The following is a 20,743-nucleotide window of genomic DNA, read 5'->3' as shown; positions in this document are numbered from 1 at the left end:
CCCCGTTACTTCTGTCATTTATACATCCTCACCTCCTGTTCATTTATTTCTCCTTTAGAAAAATTTGCCAGTAATGTTAGCTGTTCTGGATGATAAATTTCTAGAGATTTACTTTGTTTCTATTTATTTCATACTCAAAAGAATATGAGTGATAATTTATAGTGAGTAGCTTGAGTTTTGATTTAGTTCCCAGAACTTGATTGAAACTATGTGAACACGACCATTTTGAGGGCAACAAAGTTGGGTGCCCAAGAGTCGGCATGTTTTCTTTTGTAGGTACATTTCCAAGTAGTAGAGAAGAAAATGAACAACCGAAAACAACGAAGACCTTGTGTGCTCAGAAATTTTTAAACTACTTCTATTGATACTATTTTTTTTAAGGATTTTTATTTATTTATTCATGAGAGACCCAGAGAGAGAGGCAGAGACACAGGTAGAGGGAGAAGCAGGCTCCCTGTGGGGAGCCCAACAAGGGACTTGATCCCGGGACCCCGGGGCCACACCCTGAGCTGAAGGCCAAGGCTGCACTGCGGAGTCCCCCAGACGCCCCGATACTGCAGTTTTTTTTTTCTTAAAGATTTTATTTATTCATGACAGGCACAGAGAGAGAGACACACACAGGCAGAGGGAGAAGCAGGCTCCATGCAGGGACCTCGATGTGGGACTCGATCCCGGGTCTCTAGGATCACACCCTGGGTTAAAGGTGGCACTAAACCGCTGAGCCACCGGGAATGCCCCAGTACTGCAGTTTTTAAAATAAGCTCGCAGAATAGTCCTGATCTTGAGTTGGTGCCAGCTTGCTTGGCTAAGTGTGTCTGTGTTACTGCGCAGGTCAGAGGTTACGTGCCCTGAACCTGGTTCCACATGTGCGTCAGCTCCCCCGGGCACCATAGATGAGGCTGCTCGATAGGATGACGACGGGGTTTCGGGCCGGCTGTTGTGTCATGTACCTGAAGCTCTGTCATGATTAAGGGACACGGTGCTAGGTGACTTGAGACCGGAAGCACAAAATGTGCTTTAATTCGAGAGGTATTCCTCCTAAAATTCCAGCATGCGTCCAGGGTCCAATTTGGGGGAAGATAGTTACACACATATTCTGGAGCAAGGCGTGACCTGAGCTGAGTTCTTTCCCTTCTTTTTTTTTTTTTTTTCAAGCTTTAATTCACTTTTACTTTTCTTGTATAAAACTATGTGGTAGCCACAGCTGGAGCCTGGGTTCTTTCCCTTCTTAAGTCTCATCCCTTTATCTTAGTCCTACTGTCTGCAGTCAATTCAAAGACCAGCCCCATAGCGTTATGAAATCAAATCCAAGGGCATTTCTGGGCAGGGATCGTGTGTTACGAGGAGCCGGTCAGCTGGATCTGCAGGATGCACAGTAAACTGCTTGTTTTGTGGGTTCCTTCAGCTGGATCTTGGCATTCACTGATGTTGCTTTTTTTTTTGCTTCATGTAAAGAACTTCCTCCTTTACTGTAAACATCTACACACAGAGATTGGCTAATCAATAGCTAATAACCTTGAAGCTTAATTAGGCGAAATTAGCTTAAAGCTTAACACACGAATATAAATTTAGAATAGTATTTGCGAATTGCAGTACATTCCCAGTAGGTGTATGAGCGTGTGCGCCGTTGGTGTTTGTGTGTTGGTGGGTTCCAGTTGTTGATGTTCCGTTGGTTGTCTCCAGGTGCCAGTACAGTGGTCCGACATGGTCACCTTGAAAGCCAGAATGACAAACTATGGCTTACCTCGATACCGGTGGCTTACTCACGCTTGGAATTTTTTCCAGAGAGAGGTAAGTGCTACAATTTCTGAGGTAGAGGGGATGGAATAAATGGCACACTCTCAAAACAAATGTTCAGAGCTTTAGCATTGGTCATTTTCTCTGTGCTGAAAAGGTAAACCTGCAATTCAGTTACCACTGGTGTAATTCTTTATTGAGAAATTCCCTGAGTGACTCCATGCCCTGCTTTTCCTCCTGTGTCTACCATTTCCCCTTCATTTTGCATGGTTCACGTATATTTTAAGAATTTCTTAAAAGCCATTTTGCTAAACTACTGTGAGATTTCCTTTTTATGAGTGTTTCTTGATAAATCGCCAACTCTTACTTGAATAGATAATTTTTCATGACTTCTAGAGCTGTCTTTGTTTTAAACAGTTTTTTTTTTCTTTTTTTAATAATGGTTCTTTTGTGGGAATGAAGCGTCAGTGTATCATTATGAGCTTTCTAGTCAGAAGGATCTTGGTTCAAATTCTGGGTCTGCTACTTACTATTACATGAGCTTCAGGCTCAGTCTCCTGGCCTGTAAGATAGGCATAATAAAAGTACCCTGCCTCCTTGGGTTGTTGAGCAGATTAAATGGGATCATGAGTTTGAGCTCAGTTAGCTCCTGGTTATTACAAAGCATAGGTGCTTTTAGCTTTTCTTACCTGACGTCCACATAGCCCCGCATCCAGTCATCTTCTCAAACACAGCCTATAAGTACATGTTTAAAACCTGGTGATTTGAAGGTCACCACTGGTCTTGCTTCACACCACGCTCTTCTTCCGAGCTATTTCCTTGTGGTCAGAGATTCCCGGGTGACCAAGTATACCCGTTTCCTTTCATTTCTTTTCGAGCTGGCCACGAAGCCTGTGAGAATCAGTGTCTCACCTGTTGGATGTCCAGCTCTCTGCGCAGTTACTCTGTCTGGGATGCGGGCAGAAATTTAAGTCCAGGATAATCTCCAAATCTGGCTCTTTGTGTTAGATGGTGAAAATTATCATTGTAACACAGATTTCCTATTTATTTAAATGCTTCCTGGCTTTGTTTGTTTACCATTCATTTGTACTAAAAACAACATAGAGGGAAAATAGGTGAGACGTTAGGGAATTTATAGTAAGCTGTGTTCAACTACTGGCCTGGGTTGAAGCTGCCCAGAGCTCTTTATTTTCTGGGATTTCTGATGTGGACCATGATAATCCAGGTTAAAAAAACAAAGCAAGTTTTTCCCCAGTGGTATGAAGAGGGGCTCCATCCAGATGGACAGCGTACAGAACAGCAAACAATACCACATATTTTTTTAGCTTTGTTGCATAGTTAAGTTCCCTCCTCCATATCACAGGCCTGTTTCATACAAAAGGAGGGTGGAGACCTCTGGTCACCCTGAGGGAGAGTCTTTTTTAAAACCCCTTGTGTCAGTCTGTTAGGGCTGTGACGGTAATAAATGATCACAGACTGGGTGGCTGAAACAATAGAATAGAAGTGTATCGTCTCATAATTTGGGAAGCTGCAAGTCTGAGATCAAGGTGAGCAGGGTTGGTTTCTTTGGAGGCTCTTCTCCTGGGCTTGTAGACAAATCTCAACCCTGTGTCTTCACGTCATCTTCCTTTTATATGTTTCTGTGTTCAAATTTCTTCTTATAAGGACATCCCTTATATGGGACTAGAACCCACCCTAGTGACCCTGGTGACCTGGTTTTCATTTAATTCTCTCTGTAAAGATCCTATCTCCAAATATGGGGGTTATAATTTCAGCATGAACTTTGGAAGGGGGGAAACACAGATCAGCCCATAACACCCCACCCCCCAGATAAATTGTGGAGCTAAGAGTGACCTCGTCAGGCCCCAGTTGTCCTGACGACCCGATCAGTGCAGTTCTGTGCATGTATGTACTTCACTGTAGTGGGCTCTCACTTAAGCCCCCAGAGATCTTTATTTAATATCTTTTTAAAAAGTGATTTTTTAAAAATATTTATTTATTCATGAGAGACACCGGAAGAGAGGCAGAGACACAGGCAGAGGGAGAAGCAGGCTCCCTACGGGGGGAGCCCGATGTGGGATTCGATCCCGGGGCCCCGGGGTCACGACCTGAGCCGAAGGCAGATGCTCAGCCCCTGAGCCACCCAGGTGCCCCATAAAATTGATTCTTAAAAATGCATGTACTTACTTATTTTAACTTAATTGTTGGGAAACAGGCTTTGGAATAAGTAGGCTGTGCAACACACTGGTCTGTGGTCTCCACAAGTCATTCAACCTGTGAGAACCTCACCTTCCACTTATGTAAAATAGTGGTGATATTTTTCAGTTTGACTGGATGCAGGCAAAAGTGGCTTTATCTCACACTGTGATTTTAATGGTGGGAAACTGCAAGGAGATGTAGATCTAGTCATGTGCATGCCATACTGATGTAGGGGAGTTTCCAGGAAAACATTCAGTTCCAATTTAGTATCTTCTGTTGACACAGAGAAACAACTATGTAAAAAGAAAAAAAATATCTCAGTGACTTATTAAAATAAAAAAAAATACATCTGGCACTGAACATGGTATGCTCAAGTTATTTGGAAAAGTCATTTCTATGGAGCACCTCATTTCCTGACAAGGCCAGATAAATGGGCTGTTCTATTGTGGATGGAGTTTGAGTTCCAAGAACTGTACTTTTGTCCTCAACGTAGAAAAACACATGTCCTTAGGAAATGAGAGAAGTAGGTTTTCTCTGAGTGCAAGGATTTAAAAAGCCTGACTTCGAAATGTAGTACTTTATGATTTTTAGAAGGTGAAATCTTTTTACTACATATGTTTTCGATGGATATTCATTGACTTATGTAGAATACATGATGTCAAATTATGTTTGACTTAATTTGTGATGTTTGTGGTACCTCTGTAGCTTTTACAACAAGTTTACAAAAGATATTTAAGAAATGTTTCTCAGAAAATTATAGTGTATTAATTGTAACATGAGCAATTCCTCATTTAGGATGATTTTTTTAAAGTTAGATATGTAGGCAAATGCAAAATGCAAAATCATTTTTAGTATTTTCCTTGTTTCTTTTTACATGAGAAGTTCAGAAATCTTCATAGTTTGATTTTTGTTGGATTTTGAAATGGTAGATTGTGATATGGTGTTAATCCTGGACACAGATTGGTCTGTTGTGCTGCATAATTTGCAGAACCAGTCACTCTTGGCAAAATTCTTCTCAGTGATTGCCCAGAGTCCTTGTTTTTGACTATAGGGAAGAGGAACTCCTTCTACCCAAGGGCAGAAAATTATCATAGCTAATTATTCTTAACCTAATCTACATATGTCCCTGAAGCAGTATTTCTAAACTTTGAGCAGAGAAAGTTTTTGCTAATCCCTGGTGAAATGAGACAAAAAAAGACCAAAAGACAACGTAGCTTTTCTTAAATCCAATTTTTTTCAAGCTGAAGGCACATCATTTCTTCTGCAATGATGGTGCTAGAATACGATACTTTATTTCAAGACTCTAGTTCACTTGCATAAACATTTGTTGGCCCAACCTGAGTTTATATCTCAAAAACTTTTTGAAAATCTACTGGCTAATGAATTCAAGTCGGGTGATTTTTGTGATGTGCGCTTTTGGTCAACAACTCTTTCTACCAAGATTATGGAAACTTTTACTTTAATATTTGGATTTGTTAAGCAGTTAAATTGGTATTAGGTGATACACGAATAGACTGATCAACTGTTCTGTAGTGGCTAGAGGTTAAATTATGGGTATAAGATTCCAGCTAGTAGTTTGGTTACTGTGCATTTTGGATTTATTGCTACGTGATCACCTGTAGAAGATCTAGAGCTGGGGAAAGACTCAGCCATGCCTGACCTGACTGCTTGTGTTATAAGCATCACTGTTCAGAATTGTTCCACTGTGGAGTCCTTCACCACATTTCTGTCGTCAGCTTAGAATGTACACATAGCATTAGGTGATGACAGGAATGAGTGTAGCTCTGGGCACAAAAATGTAAGAAATCTAACGTTTAGTCTTCTGTAAGTTAAGAAAATATTTTTGTAGTTTCTGAGCCTGACCAGTCTTTTTTTTTTTTTCTTTTTTTCTTTTTCCTATTCTTTCTTTCTTTCTTTCTTTTTTTTTTCTTTCAGTTTAAATGCTGTGGAGTGGTGTACTTCACTGACTGGCTGGAGATGACAGAGATGGACTGGCCCCCAGATTCCTGTTGTGTTAGGGAATTCCCAGGATGTTCCAAACAGGCCCACCAGGAAGATCTCAGTGACCTTTACCAAGAGGTAAGGCCCTGTGTGGCTAACTTAATATGCATACAACTTTTCTCATAATGATTTTCAAGTAAAGAATCAACGACATACCAATGAAATTTTCCTCTTCTGTCTAAATATAAAGGCCATTTAAATTTTTTCTCTGGTACGTGGAGAAGTAAGGTAAAGCTAAAAATCAATATGGAAATCTGAACCTTATCACATGTTAACAAAGGAAATTGGGAAAGACTAAGTGTAGAATCAGTTGGATTTTCAACTGTATCTTCTAGAACCAATTTATATTGCCTCCTAGGGATCCTTTGATAACAGGTGCATGCAGTGTGTGTTAAGACCTCTGGATGTTCGAGAAGGCAAGGTTTGGAGTTCCCGAACATGAATATTTATTTTAGGGCCCCCACATAGACTAAAAACATGTATAGGAAAAAAAGTAATAAATCCCACTCTCCAGGGAAAATGCTGTCTTCTACTCTTCAGTTCCCCCTACTGGCTAATGATCAGCGATGTTAGTTCTAGTTGGCAGATTTAATGGAGTTACATACTCGCTGGGTTTAAGATCAGTCGTCACATGCCCCAGAAAGTTGCATGTCTGTGTTTTCTGGGAGAATTTATCCGAATCATCAATTATTCCTTTATTATCAGAAGTTTCCTACTCTGCTAGTTTTTAGCAGTGATTTTCAAACTTTGTTAGCAGAATCTAAATTCAAAATAAAATCTAGAACTATGCCATCCAGTACAGTAGCCAATAGCTACATGTGGCCATTTAAATAAAAATTAAATAAAAATAAAAATGTCATTTCCTTTGTTTAAATAGCTGCATTTCCACTTGAGACTAGCAGCTTCTGTATTAGACAATGCAGATATAAGACATTTCCACATTACAGAAAATTTTGTTGTAGTCTTGATCTACAATGGAAGCTCAAAATGTAATTCAGATGGACGGGAGGCTGCCTAGGCTGAAGGGCTGGGCTCATTTCCCAGAAATATCTTCAGTCAAGCGTCTGGGCATCGAAAGCACTCTATTAAAAACCTCTGGCTTATCATAAAGTAACAACTCATGCTATTCATAACATATTACACATATGTATGCATATACACACACGTGTGTAGTATAGCTATAAAGTGAAACTTTAAAACGGAATGTCCTGATTTATAAAACATGCATTTTTATATGTATTTCGAGATAGTCACCTTAGGAGGTTATACCTTTTTTTCCCTAGAAATACTGTTACTGTTCAGAACATCCTTTAGGCTGCCAAAGTCCATTGTAGAGATGCACAAAAATCAGTTTCATTAATTTATGGTTGTAAATTAGCCTATTTGAAAACGATGGTGGATTGCCTATGCAAATGATCCATCATATTTATATCTGAGACATGAATAGCTTTTGGCTGTTAAAAATTTCATCTCAGAGGTCAAGACTATCTATGCCACATTAAGCACATCCAGAGCAAAGTGCTTTGGAAGATGTGCCACAAAGAAACGTGCCAAGTATTTTTTAAGAGATTCAGAACAGTATTAGTTTTCTAGGGCTGCTGTAACAAAGCACCACAAAAGGAGCAGCTTAAGCCGCAGATGCATATTGCTCCATAGTGCTGAAGGCTGGAGAGCTTGAGATCAAGGTGTCAGCAAGCGTGGTTCCTTCCAGGAGTGTCAGGACGAAATCTGTTCCGTGCCCGTCATGCAGCTTCTGGTGGCTTGATGGCAATCTTTGGTGTTTGCTGGTTGTGGAAGCATCACCCCATCTCTGGCTTCGTCTTCACATGGCGTTGTCCCTGTGTGTGTGTATACCCAGATACCACCTTGTTCATAAAGGCACCAGTCATACTGCTTTAGAGGCCCACCCTTCTTCAGTATGACTTTACCTTACCTAATTATATTGGCAACGAGTCTATTTCCAAATAAGATCACATTCTGAGATTCTGGGGCTTGGGACCTCAACATATGCATTTGGAAGGAACACAACTCATAACACAAATTGTTGAAACAACTGAATTACTCTGGTTGTTTATTTGAAAAGATAATCAAAGAATTACTGGGTCAGTGTCTCTGCGTTCTCCGTGATGATACTACATCTCCCCGCCTCCCACCCCCGGGGGAAAGTCTGAAATAAGGATGGTCAACCACCAAGTTCAACAGTTAAAGCCCTGTTCGTTCCATGAAACAGAAAACAGTGCTTAATATTTCCGAGATATTATTCAATCAGACATCATCATGGATATTCCAGTATGTTATAGCTCACCACTAGTTTTTGAAGACACAGATGATTACAGCGTAGATTGTAAGTGTAGATGTGGATTGAAACCTATCAACTCTCCTCGTGGGAACTTAATCCATTTGTTAGTTTTTAGGAGTGGCAGGTCAATATGGGAAAACATTGGGCTGCAACACTGTGTATAATAATCTCTACCTTCGTTAGTGATTGGTACTGATAGTATGATCATAGCCATTGATACTGTGACAGTATGATCATAACCAACCATATTGATCCTAAGAATGGCAAAACAGGAATCCACGTACCAGATCTTCCCATAAAGTCTGAATATGGACAGTCACTTCAGTTGTGCTTTGCTTACCTGGAAAGCATTCAGTAAGCATTTGATAAAATTTTCTTGCTATAAAAATGCAATTCGTGTTTACTAGTTTGTCTTAGATTATTTCCACTAGTGGTGTTTATAGCGGAATGAATGCCTGACGTTCCGGCTGCCTATCATTGCTTATTCCATGAATTTTGAGATAGAAAGAAGCCACCTGACTGTGCGTGTGCAAGTTGAGGAGCCAGATTATTTTAAAGGCTTTTTCATATTTTCATCAAAAGACTTTCAGGAGCAAGCTGGCATTGTCACTTATGAGATGTTCTTTAGACTTCCCGTGGAGATGGAGGCTCATTATATCAGAGTGAATCTGCTTTTACATTTTATAATTAATAACAGATGCTGGTATTGGTAATGATATAGTGTATAATTATATGCATAGTTGACTTACAAAAGTGGATCACTTAGTAGCTTTATGGCACAAGCACAATTAAATCCATCGTTAAAAATAAGACTTAATTCCACTTTGCCCTGGAGAACATATGTTTCTTAATTGAAGAGTGCCCAGAGACCATCCACCTGGAAGACGAGGGGTCTAACAGGGAGGAACAAGTGAGGGACAGCTAGAGTTATTTATGTTGCTTATTCTGAAGCAGCAGATAGTAGGGGGAGATATTGCAGATGTCTTCAAATATTTCAAAGTTCATCATTCAGAGCAGGAACTAGACTTACTCATTGTTGCTCCAAGGGCCAGACGTTACAGGAAGGAAATTTTGAATCAATAGAAGGAAGACCTTGCTCATCAAAATCCGTCCAATTGTGACACAGGTTCTCTTGTAAAATAATGAGTGTCTCATCACTAAAAATATTAAAGCCAAGGTCAGATAACCATGTCATTGGCGGGTAGAATAGGTTTTTAAATTAAGAGTGGATCTGGACTAGATGAACTTCAAGGTCCCTTTTTATCTTTCATATTCTGTAAGCTCAGAGATAAGAACTGCCTTTTTTTTTTTTTTTTCCTCCCTGCAGTCTTTCTTCAGTAGTCTGAAATCAAGGAAATAAATCATTCTCAACCATCTGGTGGCCTGCATGGTCCCTGACCCAGTAATATTTTATGACACATTTGAAATCTGTGAAAAAGGACAGAACAGATAGCAACAATTGCACAATACCCCATCAGAGGTATATCGGGTGTGGTACACAGGTCCTCCAGTGCCTGTAGTGAGCTACATACTTGTGTAAAAGTGTAGGCATAAACATCACGGGTGCAGGTGTCTGTCGTCATCAGTTCAGTTCCATCACGTTGGTTAATGCACCATGTTTTGTGAGTGCCTCCCAGGCTCCGGGTGCTATTGTGAAGGCTGGGGACACAGCAGAGAATGTCACAGACTAAAACCTCTCCCGTATAGCTCCTATTCCAGTTGGGAATGCAGGCATTTAGCGAGATCAAAACAGCAATAACAAATAATTTCAGGTAGTGGTGAAAGCATTTTGAAGACTCTGAATAGGGTCGTGTGCTAGAGAACGGCTTTCCTGGTGAGGGAGCTGCTTAGGATGGCTGGGAACCTGCTCTTGGAGGAGAGGGCATTTGAGCAGAGAACAGACGACGAGAAGGAGGTGGCCATGCAAAGATCCGCTGAAGAATTTTTTTTTTAACCTAAGAAACTACAAGTGCCAAAGCTCACCCAGAGGTAGCCTAGTCCAGTGAGTACTGACTGCTTAATCTCATGGGGTCGTTGGTGTAAACACAATCTCCGAATATGAGGTGTGAGACGTGGCCACAGCCAGATTTCAGACTCAGAGTGTAAGTTGATGGGATGCAGGACTGGGCTGCGTCTCTTCCCTCTCTTACTTGCTGAGCTCTCTACTGTATCATTACTAAAGTTCTCTGTCTACACCTGACCTGGACAAGAAAAACCAGAGAGACAGAAAAACAAAGAAGGCTAGCAGAGGAAAGGGCTTCATGGCGAGGGACCCCCAACCTCTTGCCCTGGACCTGTGCTCTTCTTGGGTGGCTTCAAGAGAAACGTGACTCTACTCAAATGGTTTCCAGTGTTTGATAGGCATTTTTTTCAGTGACTAGGATCCGTAGGTGTCATCAGCTTTGCTTGGGAAGTGTGAAGAACCACGGTTGTGGAGATGGCTGCAGGGTTCGCTACCCCAGATACCAAATCTCAAGGGGACTGAAATGCCATTTTTCTCCATTTGCCACCTCAAGAAAAGTGCATGGAAGCCAGTAGGTTGACAGCAGGCCCTGCTGTAGATGGACCAACTCAAAACGTAAAGACAAAGAGGAACAGAGGACACAGTAAGATGCACCCCAAAGGCCCCTTTCTTCCTTCTGTAGTTAGAAGAAACAGCACTATGAAAAGAGATTGGCTGCTGCTTCAGAGAAATGGCCTTCACGGCAGATTATAGGAGGGCCGGACAGAGAGATGGTGTCCACGCGGCCTTTGGAACCCTTTCCTCTCAGACCCTCCGTCTGTGTCTGTTCCACGCGGTGTTGGGTTTGAATAGCAAATATTCTTTATGATTCCCTTTGGGACAAGTAATTTAGCCCCAAACCATTTCTGCCTCTTTGGGTGTTTTTTAAAAATTTCTTCTCTGAGTAACAGAAAACATCTACAAACAGGATGATGGGGGTGGGGGGCAGGGAGCGTGGGAAGTGGCGGGATGTGGTCTCCCTAAGCCCCGGTTGACCAGACGAATAGCCCCGATAGTGACAAGTGCGTGCGGGTCTGTAGTGCTAACGGGAAGCACCAGGCACATTGGGAGGCTCCCCCGGTATCCTCCCAGTAAAAGGTGGGGGTAGCCCACAGTGAACCATGTGGGGCGGCTCTTGTACCCTGTTTAAGATTTGCTTATTTATTTTAGAGAACGAGCAAGCGAGTGAGTGTGAAGGCACAAGGGGGAGGGGCAGAGGGAGAGGGAATCTCCAGCGGACTCCACACTGAGTGCAGAGCCCTACGCCGGGCTCCATCCCACGACCCCGAGATCAGGAGCCGAGGTGACACCCTTAACCACGGTTCATCTGAAGTGTTTGTTCTCCAGGTTGTGTGTTGACTGCCGTGTGAGCTGAGAGTCGTGAGCTCGTGCTGTCGTCCCTCACAGATGGGGGCCGTCCTCCTCGCCTCCCCTGTGCCCCTTGTTATCGGCAGGTGGCATTTGCTTTATGATCTACGCCCTTCTTGTCGGGGGGCATCTCTGCCCTCACATTCTTGTCCTGTCGCCACTTAGGCAAGTCGAGGCCATATTTCTGTGTTGACAGATCGACACGACTTTGACTTTGTAATTTGCTCACACAGCACTGTCAAGGCCTAAGTGTTGGCCTAGTGGTTCTCCGGTGGCGGCAACACAACAGCGTGTGGGCAGGGGCATGGCAGGCGGAGGCACTGGCAGGGCGGGCGGGTGCGGAACGAAGGGCCCTGTCCGCCCTGCTGCTGCACGCGTGTCATGCGTGTCACGCTGAGGCTTGTGAGCAGTTCGCCAGACAGGCCAACACGTCCACGGCTTGAGGCATTGCGATGAACAGAAGGCTTCGCGAGTAAGGAGCCCGCTCTCAGGGACACGTGCCCAGAGCCGCCTGCCCGGACCCTGGGCCATAGGCAGCTCCCAGGCCCAGTGGTCACTTGGATGGAATGTCCCCAGGAGGTTCTGTCCACGAGTCAGAGACGCTCCCCCTCTCTGCTGACACTTCACCTCCTCGGCAGCAGCCAGCAGCGCCTGGCCCACAACCCGCGGTGGTCCCTGTGCCTCCCCCGGCCCGTGGGACCAGTCTGCTGCGTGGGCCCAACACCCCTGCGATCGTCAGGCTGCTTGAGCTGACGGAGCTTCCAGCTGCCCTGCGGGATTGGCCTCAGGCCCGCACATGTGTCCCTCTTTTCCTTCCCTCTCTCTGACGCAGCTCAGGTGTGGTTCCCTGTTACCTGTTCACTGTTCAGCTCCCCTTCCCGCGCTTTGTTAAGGAAGCCTTGCACACTTGGCCTTTAGGGCGTTACTCCCAGGAGAGCCATTAGAATATTTTGACCTGAAAGGAGGGCAACAGTTTTGGATTCGGGCTTCAACGTCATTATGTTGGCAGGACGAGGAGGCGTGGAGGTGAGGACCGGGCCTCGAGGCAGGGAGCACGGGGAGGAAGCTGCTGTCGGGGGGCCCGTGGGGCACCATGTGGCTGCGCTCAGTAGACCTGATGCAGGCAGAGATGCAGATTCAGTGAGGCCTGCACGGGGAGGAGCTGATGCTGCATGCACGGACTGGGCGAGGTGGGAGCCCCTCTATCTCCGATGAACCCGTCGGGGGGCTCAGGCTGCGAGACACCGGGGCTTCATAGGTTGCTCCTGTTTTCTCTCCAGTTCTAAGCAGTGGGAGGAAGGAGGACACGGTCAGGGGAACACCCAGCGCCTTCCACCCTGCACGCACCACCGGCTCACATCCGCCCTGCTTAGCTGCAAAGGAGGCTGGGCAGCGTGGTCTCTGGCTGGGAGCAGGTGCAGAAGTGGAGAACAGCCTGGAGCAGGTGGGGGCACTGAGGTCTGCAGGTGCTGTCAGCGTGGGGAGGCAGTGAGCGCGTGGTGGGAGATGAGATCTCACGAAGAGATGGGGCCATTACGCAGCAGGGGACAGAAATCGGGGAATGGCACCATGGAGTTCAGAGGACGAGACCCACCTGTTGGAGCCCGAGGAGAAATGAAAAGCAGTGTCCTGGAAGTCCCAGGGAAGGACAGGACTGTGTTTTCTATAGAGGGAAGAAGCATGATCCAGAAGTTAGTGGGACTCTGGAGGTTACATCTTTGCTCCGCCCTTTACCTGCTGTGTGACTTCGGGCAAGATTTTCCTGTCTCTGGGTTTCATTTTTCTCACCTCGAGAATGCAGGTGACCAAAGAAGCCCCATCAGGCTTGTCTGGAGAGAGAATTCACATCTGTAACAGCACCTGCTTACAGCAAATACTACTAGTCATAGTGGAGACGTCAAGTAAATTAGGGATTGGTGAGTATACCTGGGAAGTTTTTCAAATAAGACACACAAGTATAAAGCTCCGTGAACACACATGACCTTGTTTAAGCCCTAAAATATTTCTATGAAGGCATATATTATTATCTCCATTCTCCAGATAAGAAAAGTGAGGTGCAAGGGGCTGCGCATGACCTAACCTGGTGGATCTCTTTGATTCCAAAGTGCATGGTTTCAGACACTAAAATTTTGAGATGTGGAGCACATGGTGAGGAGCAAGCCGCGTGTTTGTAGATTTTTTTTCACTTGTGAACCTCCACGTCTTTATTTGTATAATGAGAAAATGACAGTACCTACCTCATTCTACTATTACACAGACGAGTCGAGCTTCCTAATGAGAAACCCTTCGCCAACCACGCGGCACGTAATAAACACAAATGTTCTGTACGTGGTGGTTGCTAATGACTGGAATGACAGTAATAATTGTAATTTATTAACATATTTATTAAAGGAAATAGAACAATTAACGATCTAGGATTGATTGGATTTTTAACTAGCCAAAGCGTGCCCAGTGTTGGTCGTAAACACAAGAAAGTATGCCTTTGCTGGTGTTCTGTATCTGTGCTGCTGAAAGGAGAAGTTCAGGTCAGGGTTTCAGGGACGACACGGAGGTGGCCAGGGGCCCAACGAGAGCGTGTGAAGGAGCAGCTTGTGTGTGCTACTGCTCCCTCGGCCAGGGAATGCCTCCTGCTGGAGCTGACCTGGCAAGGGAGGTCCGCATTGTCTGGGCTCCTGATTAGGGTCTCTTTACAACCACATCTTTCTGTAAAGGTGAAAAATGTCCCGTAGATGCAGTCTTTTGAATTTGGTGATTGTCTACCCAGTGAGGATATTGAGAGAACCAGATGAGATATGAGGGACTGGCATTAAGAAATAGGGCTTGGGGCCCTGGGCGGCCTTGTCAGTTAAGTGCCTTCAGCGCGGGTCATGATCGCGGCATCCTGGGTGGATGGTTGGAGCCTGGCACTAGGCGCCCTGCTCTGCGGGGAGCCTGCTTCACCCTCTCCTTTTGTCCCTCCCCACTGCTCTTGTGAGCTCTCTCTTTCTCTCTCTGCTCTTTTTCTCAAAATAAGAAAATAAAAATAAAATTTTAAAAAAGAAATAGGAAGACTTTTTCAACTACATTTCCTATGCATGGGTTTGGTTAGCCTTACTCAGAGAACAGGGAGTCCTATGGTGAATTTTATTACTTGTTATTTAAATTTTTTTTTTTTAAGGAAGCATTTCTTACCCCACAGCAACGTAGGTTTATCAGTGGGGAACATCTGTTCCACCTGTGTAAAGCTCGTGGACTCATGAACTGCATTCAGTTTTTTAATTTTTGAAGAAATAAGGCTGAAGATTTTATCTGTGTAACTGATAATTAACGCAGTCATTTCAAACTTGGAGAGTCATGTTTATTACCAAACATCCATTAGAAAAATATCAATACTCAACATGGATTGGCACCGAGATTTTATTTATACTTCATCTTCATAAGCTGATTAGAAGTCTGCCTAATTTTTTTTATGTGGCCTGTGAATAGTGAGTACTAAAAGACCAAAGGGTTCTTCTAATTTTAGAAAATCATTCTGGAGCTAGATCAGAGCATAATTTCTAGTATATCATTTCCTCAAGTGACATCAGGCATCCTGACATGCCTTCCAATAGATCCTACGAGATGTAGGGATTAGTGATTTTTTTTCTCTGATAAAAATCGTGTTATTATTTGCAGTTAATAGTTGAGCAGAATTTTAATCCTGCAGCGAGCAAAGTAGGTGAGCCAATATACTTAATCATACCGCTGAATTTTCTGAAGTTATTAATGTAGGACTAACGTAGCTTTATTTAAGAAGAAAAAATATTCAACGTAAATCAACTATAAGAGTATTTCATTTTGAGCAAAGCATGGAAGTGTAATTCAGTTCTTTCCAATTCTGAATCAAACACCCTCTGTGAAATGGAATGCAGTTTTGAACTCTAACATTTCTGTTTCCTCTTTGACTCACTCAACAGAAATGTTTGTTTATGCAACTAAGTCTCTATGAATAGTACAATAGAGGATATAGAGATACATCTGTATTTTTTTTCCTTCCCTAGACTTAGGGTCTTGTTTTTCAATAAAAGTGTCCACATTTACACTGAAAAGTGTAAACCTCATGCATGATTATCTGAGTGGCTGAAAATAAGCTCACAACTTGCTTTCAGACTGAATTACTTCACTGAGGACCATGGAGCATGGGCCGTCAGCCCTGAGCTGTTTCTGTGAAGAGTTGAGAGTGGCTGAGGAGGACAGTGCTTGCACAGGGATCTGCAAAAATACCATCCTCAGGAAGAGGGATGTTCTTTTGGAAAGTTAATCCCTCACTTTTAAGTAATTGTGTAAATGATGCACGAATATTCAGCGTGACGCTGGATATGCTGCAAGTTGCTGCAGAACCATCTGGGTCATCATCAAAATTAAATTATGTACAATACAGAGAGATTTGTTGTTAATGAATTCTCTTTTTTTAAGATTATTTATTTATTTATTTAGAGAGAAAGAGGGAGCAAGAGAGCACAAGCAGGAGGGACGGGGGTCGCAGTGCAGAAGGAGAGGGGGAAGCAGGCTCTTTGCTGAGCGGGGAGCCTGACCTGGGGGTCCTGGAGGCAGGGCTCTATCCTCGACTCGAGCCTAAGGCCAAGGCTGACTGACCCACCCAGGCACCCCTGTATTTAATGAACTCTAATAACAAACTTAAGTCTTAAAATTCTGAAAAAGAAAGTCTTAAAATTCTGTCTTGTTTGAGGGGTTATCTACGAACTTTGTAAACTAAACAAGGTAGCGTTAGGGCTGCCATATTGTTGTAAAAACCGAGGAATCTGCGGCCTTTGCTTTGAATAAGCAACCCTTGCCCACGTGGACACAGTGTCAGATCATCCCCGAGATCCGGAAGGAGGCCAGGTCCTGACCCTGTATCATGTGATACAATCCCATGTCCACACTTCTAGGGAACCTTGAAAAACTGTTTGCCCAGGATCCAAACATTCACAACAGCCTTGGTTGTCTTAATACTTTCCTGCATTTTCTAGTTTCTTAAAGTTAAAAATCAGTGTTATTTTCAGAGAAAGATTGACCAAATCAGCACAATCCAGAAAGAGCTCAATAGATCTGAGGAAGTGTATGTATTTAGAAAACTTGAGGGAATTAGGAGTATTTAGCTTGGAGAATAGTTCCAGAGAAAGTGATGGCTCTTCAGATCCGGCTCTCTACCTTATGGAAAAGAGATCATCTGAGAGCAGAACCAGGACCAACACATCTCATTTAAGAAGACAGGTTCCAAGAAGGAAAAGTTGAAGAATTAGTGTTATTCAAGGGTGGACAGGATTGTCTAGTGAGGGAATTCCTTTCGTTAGAAGGGCATTTTCTTGAAGGCTCTTTGTGTGTGTATATGAGCCATCTGTTTTTCTTTCTCTGCACGTCTTGTAACTTTTGTTATTATTGTTGAGAACTAGACATTTTAAACCATATAATGTGGCAACTCTGGAAACCAGACTCTCCTGCCCCTTGCGAAGTCTGTTGTTGTTTGCTTGCTCATTAATAACTTCCTGAACGAATTCTGTGAAGCCTGTATTCTTTGTCACGTGTGCCACTGAGGTCTGCTCAGCTAATTCAGGGATCGCTTAATGAATCAACAGAGATTTCCATTAGAGGCCTGAAACCAACAAGCCTCCCAGTCCCTGTCAAGGGTTCCCAGAGCTCCAAGTTAGCCAGAGGTAAGACCTGACTGCCTTCCTTTCTTTCCTTAGGATGTCCACAGCCCTGGGCAGGAGCACTGCCCTACTCCCGTGCGTGTCACTTGTGAGATCTCCAGATCTCCCAGAGCTTGGCCAAGGTCCCTGTGGGCTACTCAAGCCCCCAGATTTTCCTCTTCAACTTTTTGACTAGCTCAGTGTGTGCAATTATTATGCACTGCCTCGGGCAGCCTCAGTGTTTGTCTGGTTGCTTCTGACAAACACCCTCAGGGAAAAGGCTGTTGCCCCGGCAGAGCTCCAAATCAGGTTCAAAGAAAAACAGCCTTGCCAGTGAGGTCTTCCAGGGCACCAGCAGATAGGACGAATAGTGACAGCTCTCTGAGAATGGCGCTTTGAAGGCGCTCCAATGCTGTTTGTTGCCTCTGGCTTCCAGGCCACCAGTTTCCCTGTAATTATGGGCTGTTGATTTTCAAGGCTACTGCAGAGCTGGGGAGAGGAGATGCGGTAGGGCTAATTAAAATGTGACAGAGCTTGCTGTTCTGACTGGGACTCTGGTACTTTTCTTGAATAAGGCTCCGCAGATTGCTACAAGGTTTGGTTGATTTTCAGAGTCTAAAAAAGTCGATTGTGACTATTTTTGCTAGTTCTTTCATTGCTTATATGGAAGAGAGAATACTGAGAGGTCCTTTCCCTGCCAGTTTTGCTGATGTTGTGCTGGAAGTGCTTTTTAGCCCTATTTTTAAAGGTTAAAAAGTTGAACTCCTTAATTTCCAAAGTCCCCTCCCACTCGAGCGTATTCAATGTCAACTAGGGTATCACATGCCCCAGACCATCCTGGATGATGTGATGTACGGTAGCACCTTAATAGGTGTGGTTGTTTGAAATATAATTAGAGCAGACTTTCCCTGAAACTGAAATATGAAATACAGCAGACTCTAGTTTAGTTTTCATTCTCTGCCTGCTTTTACTCATGTATTTGAAAAAGAAACATTACCTTTCCTGCAGTGTTTTTAAGTTTGAATGAATTAGTCAAAAGGGTAGGAGACCTTATGCCAATAAGAAGTGTACATCATGATAAAGCTGCCTCATTCATCACGTGGTCCCACAGAAAAAGAACAACTATCGAGGTAGAATTTAAGTAGCAGTGACTCCCGAAAAGGTAAAAATCAAATGCTAATTGACTTAAAGCATTTCATGGGATTGAGGCATCACCATATGCGTTTCTTGAATGGTTCATATTTAATTCTGAAGTTCATTTTAATTATTATTACCGAGTTATTGATATATCCATTCTAATGAATCATTTATTTGCATTTTATAAGTACTGAGACTGTAGGTAAGGAGCTAACTACTTATAATCCCCAGCCATTTTATGTCAGTTTCTTTTCTCTATAGATGGATATGGTGATCTGGAACTGGCAATGATGTTAAATACTGTATCCATATAAGTTAATTTTCCAGATGTTTGAAGCTAAACCTTTTAAATTTAACTGTCTTTGATGTGACCCTTTCCAAACTATATTAAACACTTCTCTGCTTCATGGGAAGGTGGTGATTGAATGTCTCAGTGGCACGTAGTCATTTTAGATACTTACTTCACTATCTTCAAAAACAGTGTCAGCCACCAAGGCTCTTATGAGCAAGGGTTGTTGTATCATGACTCAGGAGTGGCACAGTGCTGCGATTTGGGTATTTTCATACTCTTTTGAAAAGTGTAGTACCTCGTACTTGCTCATCCATACTTGATTTTCATAGAGTTTCTATTTCAATTTGAGCTTTCTAGTCTTCTGTGGGCAGACGCACCAGATCAGAGCTGACACCACTCTTACTTACCATGTACTAGACCCCACTCTAAGTAGTGTGTTTATTCATTTCATTTCCCCAATTACCCAAGTAGGTCAACACTATTATTATCTTTTTCAGATGGCAAAACCAAAGCGGAGAAAGAGTAAGTAACTTGCCCAAAGTCATGTAGCTTATAAGTAGGAGAGCAGGGACCTGAAATTCAGAATTCTGGTTCTGTGGTCCATGATCTTATAACCATTATTCTGTCCAGTGTCATACAAAAATGCTTGTTGGAATTACACATAAACCTAACAATGAGTTGGCTCTGATAGACTAGCCGAATGGACTCCTTGGGAAGTATTTGAACTTTGGTGAATTTTCTTTGTGACACACAGAACATGTGTGTATGTCTGTGTAGGGGGTGTGTTCATGATGCACCTGCACATTTGTGTAAGTATTAAAAAAGATGGCCGGAGAAGTGATTTTAATGAACCAGTGTTAATTAGTATTAAATTATAAATATTTTAATCTCATTTTTGGTAAAATTGATGATATTTTGCTAATCTCTTGCTGTCAATTTGCATTACATGATTTACCATAAAAAGCTCTTGAAATAGGTCTATGACGGGTTTTACTTAATCTTTTGTTTCTTGAGAATAATGATTTACTGGAGTAAAGTCACTGATCACTGTCTTTGGAAGTCTAAGAATTCTGTATTGTTCATTCTTCTCCTCCAATATCATGCGCCAATTAACAACTGACTCAGTTAGTCTTGCTCTCCTTGATTTAGTTGAGTTCTCTGTGGAATCTGGAGAAGAAAACAAGGAGGCAATTTTCTAAGTTTATTATCAATTCATTTTTATTCAAGTAGCTGCCTCCACAGGGTAAGTGGACTGAGTGACTGTTAACACAAACTCAGAAGAAAAGCTTTGAAAAGTCAGGTTCTTCCCTGGGAGATAAATTTCCCATGGGTCTCTTGCATTTCTGCATGTCTTGTGCATAGAAGCACTGGATGCTTTTGTTCTGGACTATCTTTTCAAGGTGTTGCTTTTTTTTTTTTTTTTTTTTAAGATTCTGTTTGTTTATTTGAGGGAGAGAGTATGAGCAGCGGGGAGGAGCAGAGGGAGAGGGATAAGTAGACTCCGTGCTGAGCTTGGAGCCCGATTCAGAACTCGATCCCAGAACCCTGAGATCATGACCTGAGCCAAAATCAAGAGTCAGATGCCTAACTGACTGAGGCACTCAGGCCCCCCTCTTTTCAAGGGTTTTTGCACACAAAACAGCCTTGACGGTAGAGATAGTGTCTCCCTCCAGAGCAAAGGGTGGGTGTATTTACTCTCCAGTCTAATAAAGATAATGTCTTTCTCCAAAGCAAAGGGCAAGTATGCGTACCACCCATCATGAGAGATTCGGGTTGCCTCAGCTTGAGGTTTCTCTTTGATAATGGCACCCGCTGTGTGCGCAGGCGTCGTCTGGCTGTCTGACTCTGCGTTGCCCTTCGGTCTCCAGGAGCTGGCACATGCTCTGGCCATTGCTGTCGCTATGAGTAATAGAGGCCTTGGTCTCTGTCCTCTGCCAGAAGCCCATAAAACTGTGGCAGGCTGATTTGTTTGTTCCCAAATAGAGGGAAATCGTAGAATCTTCAAAGTTCTTGAAATCTATTATTAAAAAATTATTTCCTAGACTTTCCTTTAGAAT

At 43.1% G+C, this 20,743-nt stretch overlaps 1 protein-coding gene across 5 annotated transcripts in view; it reads left to right on the top strand.

Annotated features, from left to right (window-relative positions):
• TSPAN12 (tetraspanin 12) overlaps nt 1–20,743 on the top strand; it is a 65,376-nt gene that overhangs the window by 41,269 nt on the left and 3,364 nt on the right. For all 5 annotated transcript variants that reach the window (XM_041727427.1, XM_041727425.1, XM_041727429.1 and 2 more), the window contains 2 exons: nt 1,684–1,791; nt 5,872–6,015. In XM_041727427.1, the coding sequence (XP_041583361.1) occupies nt 1,684–1,791; nt 5,872–6,015 (252 nt within the window). The remainder of the gene's footprint in view (nt 1–1,683; nt 1,792–5,871; nt 6,016–20,743) is intronic.

Source organism: Vulpes lagopus, chromosome 13, assembly GCF_018345385.1.
Source record: "Vulpes lagopus strain Blue_001 chromosome 13, ASM1834538v1, whole genome shotgun sequence".
In the NCBI taxonomy this organism is placed as follows: domain Eukaryota; kingdom Metazoa; phylum Chordata; class Mammalia; order Carnivora; family Canidae; genus Vulpes; species Vulpes lagopus.
This window is presented reverse-complemented; position numbering and strand designations above follow the sequence as displayed.